The sequence below is a fragment of the Sinocyclocheilus anshuiensis genome, unplaced genomic scaffold (assembly GCF_001515605.1).
Source record: "Sinocyclocheilus anshuiensis isolate Anshui unplaced genomic scaffold, SAMN03320099.WGS_v1.1 scaffold690, whole genome shotgun sequence".
Taxonomy (NCBI): Eukaryota; Metazoa; Chordata; class Actinopteri; order Cypriniformes; family Cyprinidae; genus Sinocyclocheilus; species Sinocyclocheilus anshuiensis.
This window is the reverse complement of record NW_015547715.1, coordinates 1,296,172-1,312,881: the sequence shown is the minus strand read 5'-3', so window position 1 is coordinate 1,312,881 and position 16,710 is coordinate 1,296,172. Positions and strand designations below refer to the sequence as shown.

The window sequence follows — 16,710 nt, the reverse complement described above, 5'->3', positions numbered from 1 at the left end:
TTTTTTTTTTTGGACGTCACAAGCCGCCTGCCACAAAGAAAACAATTTCGTCCTCAGAATCCATATTTTTATGAATGGCGCGAAACATAATGCTTGCGTCAGAGTTTGTAAAATCGTAGTAAATTCTTGTCGTGTGTGACTGCCTCCGTACGATTTTCGGATAAACTCAATCGTGACATGTGCCAGAGCTCATGACGTTCCGACCTTCAGAATCACACCGTGTACGCCCGCCTTAATCAACATCAGAACGCAATTATCAAAATCATCGCGATGCACCGATTATCATTCTTCATTTGTGGGGAAATTAATTCAGCTTGCGATTCTGACTGCTTCTTTAAGATAAACTACACATACGACATCAAAGCGTCCTCTGAAAGAATGATGGGGCCCTTAATTGCAATTCAATTGGGAATCCATATTGCAGGAGCTGCAGAAATGACATGGAGAGTGATCATTGCAACTGATGAGAGGGAGAACTCAAGGTTATTTGTCTTTTGTCAGACGATGTTCTCCGGCTTAGCCTTTGATGTAGATATCGAACGGAGTCGTGTGACTGTGGGTTCAAGTAGTTTTCCTCTACAGCTGAGGACCCTTCTGCCACCCCTTGTGGTTTTTATGGTCTACATCATGGATGTGTGTCCAAGAATGTGATTCCCAAGGGAAAATACAGACTTGGATCGATGATCCTTGAATAACACTGACCCAAATGACAATTGTATTATATTGTGAAGCAATTAAAGTCAGCATGAGCTATTGCTTTTTCAATACACATTCCTGGTTTTATTGTGCACAATTTATTGGTTATTCCAAAGAATATTTGTTTATTTTTGTAATATTTTAATTAATGTCACCAGTGCATTTTGTTTTACCCACTGCTTATATACTTAGAAGTTGTAAATAAAAGATTATTGTAATACATTTTACAAGAAAATACCATTTCAGTCTTTCTACTTCAAAATTACATGTTTATTTCCATGCATTACTTGCTGTTTCTTTGTAATTGTGAAATTTACTAGCAATTTTTGAGTGAAAATTGTTTGTACACCAATTTTTTTTTTCAGTGATGCTTTTTATGTCTTCAGCTCAATACAATTCAACTCCCAGTGGATAAAATCTTGCTTTTTTTCAATGAATATCCTGTTTTACTGGAATTTATGGCACATTACACAAGTAAAAGAGTTACAAACATTATTTCACGTTGACTTTAAAAGTAATGAAAATGCCTTTTTCGAGAAAATTAAGCGATTCGTCTCTACAGAGACAATCAAGGCATCTAAGAGAAGGTTAGGACTTCGCAAAAGCCAAAAGATAGCTCATGCTGTCTGATCTGCCAGATTAATGTTGTAAATGGCTTCTCGGTTATTAACAGGCCTTTGGACGGTGAACAACGGTACTGCGCTGATCCGATCTCTCCTGCTGCACACGGGCTCCTGTAACTCCCGGGATACCTCGACTGACGGATGAGTGATGAAACAGCTGATTTATTCCCTGAACCCTGTAATACTTCACACACTGGATGGATGTATCCTGATTTTTTTCACTTTCTGAATCACTGTCAGGCCATCCAGCAAGGGATAAATAACATTGAGGGATAAGGCTGTGTTTGTCTGCTCTGTGAAGGACTAATGGTGTAAATTGTGTATACACACACAATTAGACGTGATATTTGCACAAAACGACATCTGCCTCACAGTCCTATTGCGTGAGTCAAGGCCATTTGGAGTAAAGAGAACAATCTCGGTCTCTCTGAGTGACTTGAATTCTGGCTCTTTTAATATATACGGCCAATGACTGTAAACGATAGTAGCTACTGTGAAATTACATGAATATTTGAGCTCATCCTCCAGTGACGGAGGTGGGCGTGTTCTCCCACTGCAAGCCAATTCAGGAGCCTTAACATTTGCAGAGAGCAACGGTACGTCTATGATTAATTTACCATCTGGGCCAGTTAGGATCCCTATCATTTCATGCTGGAAAAAGCATTTTGGTTGCATCCCATCATACGCTGGATATGAACTAACATTTATAATAATAATAATAATTTAGCCATTTTAATGGTGTATTTTGTATATATGTATACACTACCATTCAAAAGTTTAGTCAGTAAGAATTTTTAATATTTTTGAAAGAAGGCTCAACAAGGCTGCATTTATTTGATTAAACCGTAAAAGAACAGTAAAAAAACAGTAATGTTGTGAAATATTATTACAATTTAAAATAGCGGTTTTCTATGTGAATATATTGTAAAACATTTTATTTCTGTGACGTAAATTTTCAGAATCATTACTCCAGTCTTCAGTGTCACATGATTCTTCAGAAATCGTTTTAATATGCTGATTTGCTGCTCAAGAAACATTTCTTATTATTAATGTTGAAAACAGTTGTGCAGCTTAATTTTTCAGGATTTTTTGAATATAAAGTTCGAAAGAACATCATTTATTTGAAACAATTTTCTTGTGACAATTTAGAAGTTTTTATTTATTTTTTTATTAATTTTCTACACAGAAAATAGTGTACACAGAAACAGAAAGCAATGATAAACACAATGTGTGTCAATACTAATAAAATAAGGTACAAAGCAACTACAACAAAAAAAAAAAAAACCATGAACAAACAATGCACAGTCGGAATAATAAGAACTAATAATAATAATAATTAAATATACATATATAAATAAATATTAATCCGTTATTCAAGCTGTTTATGAGATTTGTAAAACAACCTTCAGAAATCAAGCCATTAAGATGATTCATTAAACATATCCAATAGTAAAGGGGAAAGTTTTTGCCAAAACACTTTATAAAATTCAACCGGGTACCCATCTGGCCCTGGACATTTCCCTGACTGTAAGGAAGAAACATCTACATAGAGTTCTTCGATAGTAATTGGCTGATCTACTTCCTCGGAAGATGATTGTTCAGTGGAAGGCATGACTAAATTGCTAAAAAATTCGTCAAAGCTGGGTGAGTTAGTGGAAAGCTCGGATGAGTATAAGGACATAAAAAATTCTTTAAATATAGAGTTAATGTGTAAGGGATTAGTTGTAATACCTGCGTCGGTTCGAATCTTGGGAATTTGATTGGCTGAAGCTGCCTTGCGTAACTGGTGTGCTAGAAGTCTACTAGCTTTGTCACCATGTTCAAAGTAAGTAGACCTTGTTCTGAGCAAAATTTCAGTTGTGCGCTGAGTCATAGGGATATCATATTCTGATTTTAGGGTCAGGCGTTCTTTGTGTATATTTGGGGATGGGGATGTGGCATATAAAATATCAAGCTGAGATAGTTGCTTTGCCAACATAGATAATTTTTCAGTTCTCAGTTTCCTCTCGTATCCGGTATATGAAATTATTTCCCCCCTAATGTAAGCTTTTAGACTTTCCCACAAAAGAGCAGCAGAGACCTCTGGTGTTTTGTTTACACTAATAAAAAAATCAATTTGTTGAGAGATAAAATTGATAAAGCCCTCATTAGAAAGTAACCTTTTATTAAACTGCCATGGAGTACGTGACTTAATGAAACTATCAAAATGGATTTTCAAACAAACTGGGGCATGATCAGAAAGAACAATAGCTTCATATTTACAATCAACCAGACTTGGTAGAAGTCTATTGTCCAGCAGAAAAGAATCAATATGCGTGAAATGATGGACGTGGGAAAAAAAGGAATATTGTCGGCTGGAGGGGTTAAGAAATCGCCAAGCATCCGAAACAGAGAATTCTTTCATAAATAATTGGATAACTTTAGAGGATTTAGACAGAGGAGAAGAGTTAGAAGAGGAGCGATCCAGCTGTGGGTTAAGACAGCAATTAAAGTCACCTACAAGAATCAAACATTTAGGTTTAAGTTCCACATGTTCGGTGCAGTTTCTGTAAGAAAAACTGTAAGAAAAATTACATTTATTAATCACAGCTTTCTAGTTTTCTACACTTAAGCAATGCTAAAATGTATGTATTTATTACATGGCTGAACAATATCATTTATTTCATTCATTTAACCGTGTGCTAGAAGTCTACTAGCTTTGTCACCATGTTCAAAGTAAGTAGATCTTGTTCTGAGCAAAAGTCATAAGGATATCATATTCTGATTTTAGGGTCAGGCGTTCTTTGTGTATATCTGGGGATGGGGATGTGGCATATAAAATATCAAGCTGAGATAGTTGCTTTGCCAACATAGATAATTTTTCAGTTCTCAGTTTCCTCTCGTATCCGGTATATGAAATTATTTCCCCCCTAATGTAAGCTTTTAGACTTTCCCACAAAAGAGCAGCAGAGACCTCTGGTGTTTTGTTTACACTAATAAAAAAATCAATTTGTTGAGAGATAAAATTGATAAAGCCCTCATTAGAAAGTAACCTTTTATTAAACTGCCATGGAGTACGTGACTTAATGAAACTATCAAAATGGATTTTCAAACAAACTGGGGCATGATCAGAAAGAGCAATAGCTTCATATTTACAATCAACCAGACTTGGTAGAAGTCTATTGTCCAGCAGAAAATAATCAATACGCGTATGATGGACGTGGGAAAAAAAGGAATATTGTCGGCTGGAGGGGTTAAGAAATCGCCAAGCATCCGAAACAGAGAATTCTTTCATAAATAATTGGATAACTTTAGAGGATTTAGACAGAGGAGAAGAGTTAGAAGAGGAGCGATCCAGCTGTGGGTTAAGACAGCAATTAAAGTCACCTCCAAGAATAAGGTAATGAGAAGATAACTCTGAAAGTGTTGAAAAGAAACGTTTGAAAAAAGATTCGTCATCCCAATTAGGGGCATACAGATTAGCTAAAGCAATGTTGACATTATAAATTTGCCCAGTAACGATGACAAATCTCCCTGAGGAATCAGAAATCACCTTTAAAGGAATAGAAGGAATAGATTTATGTAACAGAATTGCTACACCTCTGGATTTCCCAGAAAAAGATGAATGCCCCACCCACCCCACCCATCTCCCCCTCAGCCTGTGTTGGTCTCTGTCTCTCAGATGGGTCTCCTGTAAATAGGCTATATGAGCATCCAATTGGGACAGATGATGTAGTATTTTACTACGTTTAATAGGATTATTAAGGCCTTTACAATTAAAACTGATAAAATTTATATCACCCCCATTGGACAGTGGCACAGATCTAGGATGAGGCATGAGGCATTACACAAAACCAAATATGGTCAGGAAAGGAGCAATATATACCAAACTAGGTAACAGCAAGGAACTGTATAATGAGATAAAAAACACATCTGACTGCAAAACAAAACCCAACAGACTAACATATAAATCAACCCCACCACCCCCGCTGAAGCATCTCCCCAACTGAGATGCGCGCGCATTTCCCTCTCCTAACAAAAAATCTCACCTCATATTAGCTGTAAAACAAAAACTCACAGCTAACCCAGCGTACAAGGAATTGCGACATTGCGGTTCAATAATTTGTGCAAAACATCCACTCAAATCAAACAACAGAGATACATCCAGAGTATGGACATGTGCATCATTGAGGTTTCAAACTAGGCTGCCACAGTCATCAAACGTTTGGAGAAAAAAGAAAAAGAAAAGCGTGCGTCATGACTAATCAAGTCATTTTGCTGAAATATTAGAAAATAGTCAGATCGAGCAGTGTGCTGTTATTCAACGGTGTTCGGAGACACACCTTTCTTAACGTTTTTCCTGACAAAGTCTAAAGCCAAATTGGGATCATCAAACCTGTGCACTTCACCTCCGGGTAAAGTAATCTGTAAGGTTGCTGGGAAGCGAAGACCAAATTTGACGTTCGGACACGAGTGAAGTTCCTTCTTCACCGGTGCAAAAGCAGCCCGTTTCTTGGCCACTGACGGAGCGAAATCTGGGAAAATAGAGAGCTTCTTTCCATTGTAGAGAAGAGGCGATGACTGCCATGCACGACGCAGAATTTGGTTTCGGACTTGAAAACTGCTGACCTTAATAATGAATGGGCGAGGAGGCTTTCCTGCTCCAGGTTTTTCTCGAAGTGATCGGTGAGCCCGATCAAGTGCCGGCTGGTTGTCGAGACCCAATACCTCCTGAAGAAGTTGCGCTATGAATTCGGAGACACGCGGGCCCTCGGATCCCTCGGGTAAGCCTACCAGACGAATATTATTCCACCTTGATCGTCCCTCCAAGTCTTCGCATTTCTTGGAAAGACTTTCCACCTGAGCAGTCAGCTTGTTAACATTTGTTTGTAGCTCATCCAAATGGTCGCTGTGGCTGTTGGCAGCCCGTTCGAGGCCTGTAACCGTCTCTCCCAATGAACCCATCCGTCTCTCAAAAGGCTCTAGAACTGCCGTTATCTCTCTTTTCACGGTGTCGGACACAATTGAATTGAAGTTGCTTATAATATCTGACCGCATCTCGTCCATCATTTCTCTTATGCTCGACACCAAATCCTCGTTAGCGGTATCCGCTCAGGAGATACTCGATGCTTCCCGCGGCCTTTTACGGAGTCAAGTTTAGCTGCTTTGCCAGCCATCACAAATGTCACAAGCAGTTCGTATAACTTCAGCACAAAGCCCAAAGCATAAAAGAGCACAAATAAAAACGATTATCAAAAAAATAACATTAAATTCGCAAATCCGAGGAGCCACCGCAAAACACGTCTTACATACTCGCACCTCCGCAGCGTCCCCCATAATTTAGAAGTTTTTAATGCCACTTTTGATCAGTTCAATGCATCCTTCTATGTACAGGATATATCCTAAATATATACAAATTTACTGACCCCGAACTTTTGAATGGTAGTGTATATGTATGTATAATATAAACCCACTGATTACATTTTTAAAGCAATAAGCCATAAGAAATTCCTTTAAGCATGATGAGTAACTAATCTTTGATTGATATTATTAATATTATTAATTTCATAATTAAAATTGAATTTCAAAATTTATTTCACCATGTAAAATAGTTGACTGGCTTGTGTTATATTAATATAGAATTAATTTGAAGTATTTTCTAGTTCTGAACATGGCCAGCTCAGTCAGATCTGTTTTTATAAACATCTATCGATCAGTTCTGGTTGTTTTAAGGCCTTTCAGTCAATCTAGCTTTTAGTAGCTCTCAAGCATGAGTCATGCTCCATTGTCCAGAGCAAGATGTTCAAACCGTTCAAGCCCACGCCCAACCGATAACCTCTGCCTTCTTTTTCTTCCCAGAATACACCTGGCAAATAGTTGAAATTAGCCTCACATTCCCCTTTCTCTGTTTTCTCGCCAAACAAAGTGCCGTGTTCTGCCATGAGCCGCAGGTGGAGGGTTCACTCCTTTTGTTACGCTGCATGCCGTGCCATTCAAACCATCGCTGTGATCTGCATCTCCACAGCCGCTTTGAAAGACTATTTTAAACCCCCCTGTCTCCCACCTGCCCCTCCTGACGTGACTCTGACTCTATAATAACGCTGCACATCTTCTTATTGTGTTTCTGCAATTTTCATGATATTGTGCCGTCTGTCTCCAGACAGCCAACCAACCACGCTTCTTTCGCTAATTCTGTCCCCTTGTTTAGTCACATGGATGCATTTTATGTGCCTTCGGTGTGAGATGTTGCTCAGACTATAAATGAAGCCCTTGATGCTTTGTGCTGGGGGCCGCGGCTTTCAACATGCCCACAGGCTTCAGTGGATGAGTCAAACTACTCGTATAATAATGAATTGTGCATTAGGGGCTTATTGCAAAAAGGGGAAATAGAGGTGAGCTTTAATTTGATAGCTGTTTTGATACTTTTTGTGTACATGCAGTCATGATGAATGCATTAAGTTATTGGCCCAGTTAATAGAGAGAGCGAGAGCTTGAAATATGAAGTTATAGTTGTGTGTAAGCACATAGGCAAATGAAGCCATGCAAAATGCAAATGAGTGTCTCTTTTCCACGGAAACCTCTCTCTTTATAAGTTTTGTGTTTACACCGACGAACTACTTATGCTAATAAAGTAGCAGCTTGGGAAATGCAAAACACAGAGGCTTCGTTACCTTTCCTCTGACAGCATGCTTTCCATCTCGTTGCAACACAGTTCAACAGTCCCTATGGGACATGCAGAGTGAATGGATGCTGCACACATATCGGTTCCCTTCATTGGAAAAAGCGCTAGTAATGTAAACACAGCCTATTAGGTGATTCTCCAGAGTTGTTTGTGGGCGTCAGAGAGTGTACCAGGGGAATTAAGTGTATTGTACTGTATATATTGTGTGTGAATATTGTTTTTTTTTTTTTTACTTTTCACCTTCTTACTGTCAGTTGCTGTCTTCTTGGCCTCCTTTGTTACTAGATTGCTTCTAAAGAGAGCACAATCTTTGATTTTATTTTTTACTAGCACGTACAAGAAAGGATTGGGCAGATTAAATTTAGACTGATTCATATCCCCAAGAGTCCCAAGAGGTTTGACATACTCTTTAAAGAAATTAATTTACTTAATTTGGAAATTCATCTCGGGGTGCCTCTATTATAACCACTCATTTTCTACAAATCTATTTATACTAGAATGAATCTCATGAAGTCTGTCAAGAACAAATCCGGGTCATATTTCACCCCAAAATCAGATTTTGCTCTGTAAAAATTAAGCCTATTTTAGGCCAATATTTATTATAATAGGTAAAGCATTTCTACATCATTGTACTGCTTTTTGTTTAGTTAAATAAATATTTAGTTCATTATATAGTAAAAAAATACTATATTACAGTAATGAGAATCACAATTGAGAATAATAGCTTCAGACACCATCTGGTAATTTGGGGGAAAATGTGCTATTGGTCTTATTATTTGTTTTGGATTTTTTCCCTTTTGATTTTGATCACATAAAAGATATGAAATGTGAAGATTTGATAAAACCTCTTCATAGAGCACATTTTGAGAGATTCTGAAACATTTCAGTGAGCAGAAACTAAAATATCTCAGAAAACAACACATGAAGCAAGCTGATTCATTGCATGTATCTTGCCTCATTTTATTTTCCCTATTTGATTTGGTACTCTGACAACTGGCTGATCTGGGGAGTGTGTGTGTGTAGTTTACTGCCCCTCTGCATTTATATGAATACTACTCGAACTATCATAAACCCAATACATTTCTGTAGGGCAGTGTAGTCAACACAGCCTGCCCAGTCAGTGCATTATCTATTCCACACTACTCTGTGAAAGGCAGAGCACTAGTAAACAGAGTTTGTGTTTTTGTTGTGCCAGGTGTGTGATGGGTCCCCAGAGCACCTAGAAGCAGAGGAAGGAGCCGCTCCAGGCTTGGAGCTCTTCCAAGTGCGCAGATGTTCCAGTCGGAACCTGCAACTGCCCCCGTTGGTCTTCCGGCAAGCTGAGCAACATGACTGGAACAGCAAAGAGACTGAGCCGATCGCCCGTCCCACCACCCTGGCACTGCGCACCCCCCCACTCATTGCCATCACATCTGCTGACGCCGGCAGGTGAGCAAAACAGCCTTTTGTGTGGATGCATAAAATCTGGACATTATCAGTGACCGCATCGGTCATATTGTGCTGTTTTGAAGATGTAAGTGGAATGCGGATGAGTTTGGATGATGCAATTACTACTTGCAATATGTTCAAATATATTTTAATACTTCTTTTTTTGTACACTTACTGGCAAAAATGAGTTTTAAGAACAAAGGATGCACATGCTGCCGTAGAGGATGATGCAAAATAGTTTTGTTGCACATGCTTGTCATCTCATAAAGACAACTAAATTAGTACTATTAAGGTGCAAAAAGGTGTGTTTCGGAGCTGTAATTTCAATGTGCCCACATTATTTTTTCTTTGTAACTTATTCTACTAACTGTAAACTAACCTAACAGTCTACCAATACTCGAATGAGAGTTAGTTGTAGTTGCAAAGTTACTTATGGTCAATAGAATTTCTAAAGGGGACTAAAAATTAATTTTCTTCAACAGTACACAAAATGCATGCAAAATAAATTTAGACAACAATCTCAATTGCCAATAAATTATGATAAATTCTGATTTACTTTCCCATAATACTTAAATTGACTTCCCCAAACTGGAAAGTTGGCGCTCAAAGAAAATCCCACATTTCCCAAAACATTTTTCCACTATAATTTTTCTGTGACAGGTTAAAAAAGTACTAAACCGTTTCTCCTGCAGCATGTAAATTTTGATTGCAGTGTTTTTATTTTAGCTATATGGTTTTTTAGAATCAGCAATTATATTGGCTGTCCGTCATAACATAATAATAATTGGTTGTAAATCGTTTCATCTCTAGTACACCACGTTTTTGTTTTTTTCAACCCACAAGGTCATTTGTGAAGAAAACATTGTGGGAGTCTTTGTAAAAATACTCAGATATTTCTCAGCAGTGGCATTTCATCATTGCCAATGATAGAAATGTAAGAATGAAGTGGGCATGGCGATAAAATTGACTGCTTAGGCTTTGGCAAAGATTGGCTTCACTACTAGCTCCTCAAATCCTGTTTAGAGTGAGAAGTTCTTTGGTGGGAGGGCTAGATTAGAACGCACTTTGACATTTTGTCCAGTGTTACCCTATCGCTGTTTTTCTGTCACTTATCATCCATGCAGCCTGTTCCTTCTTTGATGGACTCTTTAAAGAAACACAGCTGAAGGGTGTCTCTCCAGGGCTGCAAGCAGATTGATGAAAGAGAATTTGTGGCTTAAGATCAGTTTCTTATAAGGTATCTACAGCAATATACAATGGCTTTTATCCGTGAATTTTCTTGTGTCTAACATTTTGTAGTCCTCACTGTTAGGCGATACTATTTCAAACTTGATTTTCACATTTACTGAAGACAACATGAGTGTTGTTTGCCTGCGCAGAACTTTGTGGGTGGTTGCTTACAGGCAAAAATGCCTACTCCCAATATTCAGGGTATAAGGTTGCATTGGTGTTTTTATAGTCTTACTTTAACTAGGATGTAAAGTTTACACTATGGGCCTTAGTAGCTACTTGTTAGTTTGTAACTTAATTTGGTTGCACCATTTCACATGTGGCATGGCTTAGCTACATTAAGTAGGTTGTACAGGTAAGCTCTTCATAATGTGTAGCAGAATATGTTTGCTTGTATTTTAAACAATAAGAAGCCTTCAAATTTGTAAGCAATATTCAGAAGCTGTATTATTATCAGAGATACATTCATATAAAAATATGTGCTGCATTTTGACTTTGAAATGTGCAGCGCTTATATTTATTCAATGAAATCATAGCCTTTTGAAGTTTCACGATTCTTGTCTTCCCTCCCCAAATGTAAGACCTCTTGAAATTATAATTAAGACTTTCTTATACCATTCAAGGTATTTAAAACTTTTTATGTCCTTAAATTTAAGACTTTTTAAGTACCCGTGTTAGCCCTGTATTTAAGAGAGCCCGGTGTACATTTTGGTAGCCCGACTGGAAGACACAATAGCCCCAGGACGTCGGACTAGCGGCAAGCCCTGGTTGCATTTCAGCTGTGATGCTTAGGCATTTTTAGATGTTGATAAGACTGTGAAGTCTCACATACAGTACTACTGTACAGAGTTTTATCAAGCCAATGTTGCATCAGCATCATGAATATTTCAGCTGTGGTGACTTCATGTTTGTAAGTGCAAGTTCTCGCATTTTAAAGATTCTACATGTTTTGAGTAGGTTTAACAAACAACTGACATTCTACATGAGCTGGCAGCATAAATGCATGCATGTGTCAAATATGGCCTTATTCTATAACACAGAAATCAGTGGCACCCTGCCATTCACAATCAATTTCCCCCTGTGGCTATTCATTGAAAAGCTGCGTCATCTTGGAGCTACTTTTAGGCCAAACTAGTTGAATGTACTGAAAACTGATGTAGTGTTTTAGTGTGGCAGGATTCAATCAAACCTTATTGACTGGGTACAATCTCCTTCCATTAAAGTCTAATAGCTTACAAGATTAGATGAAAAGATGGAAATGCTGCTTGGAACCAAGGACAGATTTATTTAAAAAAAAAAGGGCTTCTCTTACATTCTACCGCAGAGAAAACACTGTTAGACCTCTTCACATTGTTGGGAATGAGAAAGTAATTTCCTGTCAGGCTCTGAATCACAGACATCCAGTTTAAATGTCAAAATGATCATAAGTCATAAAACTCACTATGACTGTTTAAATCAGCTTCAACACTGATACTGCTGAACTGTGCGCTTTTATGTCTAAAAAGCATTACATTAAGTATCCTAAACACCTGCCATTATGACTGACCTTAAAGGGATAGTTCACCCAAAAATGAAAATTACCCCATTATTTACTCACCCTCAAGCCCCCATTCTTCTTTCAGACGAATACAATTGGAGTTATATTAAATAATGCCCAGGCTAATCCATGCTTTATAATGGGAGTGGAAAGGTAGCCCAAAATTTGAAGTCCAAAAAATTGCACCCATCCATTATAAAAGAAGTCCACACGGCTCCGGGGGGTTAAAAAAATGCCTTCTGAAGCGATGCGATGCATTTGTGTTAGAAAAATATCCATATTTACAAATTTATAAACCTTAATCTCTAGCTTCCGCTAACTGTTGTATGCTCTTTCACGAGAGAGTGGCGTCCAGTGGATGACGTAGGACGTAGGCATAGCATAAGGCTTGTTCGAGATGCATCGGCGCTGCGCAGACCGATCGGTGTAAGACATCAAAGTACCGCGAGTGTGATTAGAGAGCTGACGACTCTTTACGCTTTTGAATCACTCTCGCGGTACTTTTATGTCACACGACGATCGGTCTGCGCAGTGCCGATGAATCTCGAACAAGCCTATAAGCTCCGGTGAGAATATGCTAGTCTCGCGAGAAACAAGTTTTGTTTACAGCAAAGGAAAACCAGTGTCCTCTTGGCTTATATCGAAATCCTCCAACATTTTTCTTTACAAATCCTTGTTTTGTACTACTAATTTGTGACCGGTGTTCTGTCTTGCTCTCTCCTCTGCGCTTCCACGTTCGTCACTTCCGCGTTCGTCACCGCGTTTGCAGTCATCCGCTGGATGCCACTCTCTCATGAAAGAGCGTACAACAGTTAGTGGAAGCTAGAGGTTTATAAAGTTGTAAATATGGATATTTTTCTTACACAAACGCATCGTGTTGCTTCAGAAGGCCTTTATTAACCTCCAGGAGCCGTGTGGACTTCCGACTACCATCCACTCACATTATAAAGAATGAATTAGCCTGGACATTATTTAATATAACTCCAATTGTATTCGTCTGAAAGAAGAATGTCATATACACCTAGGATGGCTTGAGGTTGAGTAAATCATGGGGTAATTTAAATTTTTGGGTGAACTATCCCTATTAACAGATTTTTTTGGGGGGGGGTTCTAACTTCTAGATACAGCTTGGCATATCCAAAGTCAGAAAAGGTTCATACGTTCATATGAAAATAGGAATTTGTCTCTTTCTGAAGCCATGCTGTGCTGAAGTGGCAATATCAGCAGCCTGAATCAGCTGTGGACCGGAATACAATTTTTATGTGTCTGGTGAGTCATATTCTGCCCCTTGATATGTGAATACATCTGGGATTCGTTTAGAAGTTTTTGCATGCTTTGGCATGTAATAAATAGATAATGCGTCACGCTCAATGTAAAGCATAAAAAAATGATTTTCTCAATTTTATTCTATGCGTTGTGTGACATAAACCATTGCTCTGCATTTGCATGTTCTCCAATTACACACATTATTCATGGTTTTGTTCAGTATTAGGGATGTGCAGAAATTGAATGAGTAAGCTGTCGATCTTAGACAGCCATGTAGTTGGTTTAGGGTCATGTTCACCTGCCTCCTGACCTCACTAACTCACTAGTTGGTGGTTAGGTGACACTAGACACATTTGTACTGGTCTACACCACCCCATAAACATGAAATTCCAGAGACACGTCTTTGGTGAGTTCAAAGAAAAAGGTCAGTTGAATCTTTGACCTGATGCACAACATTATTTACCACAAACCACAAAACATTTGTTTGGATTATCAGTATCATTGACAATACCCATACCTAGTGGCATCAAATTTAATGTAGCTTTTTTTATTCCCTTGAAAGGTTTACTTGTCTGACTCACATATGCAGATTCATACCTGCAAAAAATAATTTCCATTTTCTGTCTTCCCAAGCTCACAGAGCACAAACCGCACGCAAACGTTAAACCAATAGCCACTTTGATTTGCTCTACCAGACCTACATCCATTATTCAGTTCAATCATGGAACGTACCAACTTATGAAAATCAGTCAGCCTACAGGAAACTTTAATTTGCTAGGAAAATTTGGTTTGAAGCACTCACCCACAAAGTTGGTGTAAAACATGGGTTAATAGCGGCATGAAATAGCAGCCTTCTTTTCTGTTTTGATATATTTTCTATTGAAATAGAAAGTTGGGATGAGACACATTGATTATATTTGTATAGTCTAAAAACCATGAGCAAATACTCTTGATTTTTTTTTTTATAAGTGCTATTGCTAGTCAGAGGCAGGTGGTAATTTATAGACCTTATGTAGCTCCGCCCCTTTTCAGCTCTGCGCTCGTTGTCTTCTGTCTTCCGCTTGTATTTCCACAGCATTTATTGAATAAACGGAATAATTTATGAATAAACGGCTCGTTTTAAAATCTTTATGACATCCACTCTGAACATTAGGTCGGGTCGGGTCGCCTATTATACTTTATCGACACGAATTGATACGTGAAGCAACAAACAGCCACCCACTATAGTCTATAAACAAAGCATCAGGCTGTCTTTGAGTTCACATGAACAACGGTTAAAGTTACTCGTCGTCAGGCTACAGAAGAATACCATAATTCCTCCGTTCAATTAGGCCTAAGACATCGAGAATCACGCAGACCTATAACACCCCAGCCACAACACATGATTGCAAATAACATGCCTTACCTTAACACAGAATCGCCCACAGAGTCCAGCATTTATATTTTTTTCTACGAATCTTTGAGTTAACATGTACTAAACATGAGTGGAATTTGCACCGCAGCGCCCCCACACCTTAATGCTCATGACAAGAATAGCGTATAGTTATCTTTATTGAAGTGAATTAGGTTTAAATCGCCGTCATGCATGAATGAATGATAGTTTTGCAATTTTACACATAATAATCCACGATGATCACATTACACAAAACTGAAATTGCACGTCAAAATAACACATTGTCAATATTTTTTGAGACCCCCCAAAATTTCACAAATCACGTTTTCAGGGGAGCCCATGTCTTATTAAGGGGAGCCGAGCTCCCCCTATCTCCCCCGTAGTTCGCACCCTGGCTATACATTTGTTAAATGAACTTCAGGTGGAATCGTCTAGTTATTGCCTTACTTCGATATACTTGTATGTGTATGATATTTTCTGTATTCTTTACGTCAATTATTATTATTATTTTGCTTTGCTTTACCTCATTTATTGTGGTTCTTCATCTTCTTAGGTGAAATTGTGACGTGCTGAATTATAAAGGCTTCTTATCCTGAGTCGCTTTTCCTCAGTCAGTTTGACATTTTAAAATAACGGTCATTCCTGCTGAGCGGGAAAGTGACCGGCAGCATCAGTGTGGAGATGATGCGCGCACTCCTCCTGAACATTTGCGGAGGCAGCAGCCGCCCGCCTCACAGTCTGTAGCGCAGAAACTCTCAGCACACATCAGTGAGAGAGAGAGAGAGGGAGAGGGAGGGAGACAGCGGGATATTCTCACACACACTGACAGATAGCTTACCTGAAAGCACCGGGGAAAATGGACCGAACCTACGCAGTGGATACGGGTCACCGACCGGGTCTGAAGAAATCGCGGATGTCGTGGCCGTCGTCTTTTCAGGGATTTAGACGGTAAGATATGTCCTCTTCGTCTTTGAGGGGTAGATGGGTGTGTGAAGAGGCTTTTGCGAAGTGCACTTTCTTTGTGTAGATCAGTTCATCTCCGAAGGAAATTGGTCTGTTTTGGCTTAGAATGAACTTGAAAGTCAATGGAGTTCATTGAAAGTAATAGTGACTTGAAGCGCGTGTAGTTTCTTTGTTATGCACGAGACTTCTCGCGCCTGGGATTGTTTTATACATATAATTATTTCATTATTGGTATATAATTAGAGTACAGATTTAATCTCAAATAAAAAACGACAGCTAATATAGTTGTTTTTTATTGTCATCATTTTTAAAGTTCCTGTCTTTCTTTAGAGTGTCTGGCGACGATTTTTTTTGTATTGCGCGAATATTTGCAAACGTATTGTATCACTGTTTACTCGTCCTTCGGTCTGTTTATTTATTTGTTTTGATTGATTATGTTCTATAAAACTGGAATGCGTGAGTGGCATATGGGGGTTATATGGGGTTTATGTCAGTATAATCTGATGTATATCAGGGCTGTACAGTGCGACATATATGTCGCACGTGCTACAAAAAAACTGGTCTGTGCGATGAACAAATTTACCACTGTAGCACGGGTGCGATGCAACCTCTGTAGCACCAGTGCTATGTGAAAAAAAAGTTAACGTACAGCCCTGTATATGCATAATCTGGCTAATTATATGCAATCTAGATATTGCTTGGACGAAACCAGCGCAAATTCACTTGTGCTTTCAGGTAGAATTATCTAACGCTGGTGGCAAGTGTGTTTGCAAATGGAGTTTATGGGTGTTTAAAGGGTCCCATATTGTCAAAACTGAAATTTCCTGGCTTTTTTTCACGATAACTGAGGTCTAGGGGCTATTTAACTACCATATAAGTTTCAAAACAGTCAGTCCACAGTAAAATGCACACA

The 16,710-nt window shown here is 38.7% G+C and overlaps 1 protein-coding gene across 6 annotated transcripts in view; it reads left to right on the top strand.

The window, feature by feature from the left end:
• The window catches only part of LOC107704165 (cAMP-specific 3',5'-cyclic phosphodiesterase 4D), a 242,312-nt gene that overhangs the window by 48,504 nt on the left and 177,098 nt on the right, over window positions 1-16,710 (top strand). For 4 of the 6 annotated variants that reach the window (XR_001635912.1, XM_016507033.1, XM_016507034.1 and 1 more), the window contains one exon: window positions 9,176-9,408. Coding sequence is in view for 5 of the 6 variants with exons in the window: in XM_016507033.1 (XP_016362519.1) it covers window positions 9,176-9,408 (233 nt within the window). In the remaining variant the exon portion in view is untranslated. Of the gene's footprint in view, window positions 1-9,175; window positions 9,409-15,480; window positions 15,783-16,710 lie in introns of those variants that run through there. The other 2 variants (XM_016507039.1, XM_016507037.1) reach the window with 1 other exon arrangement.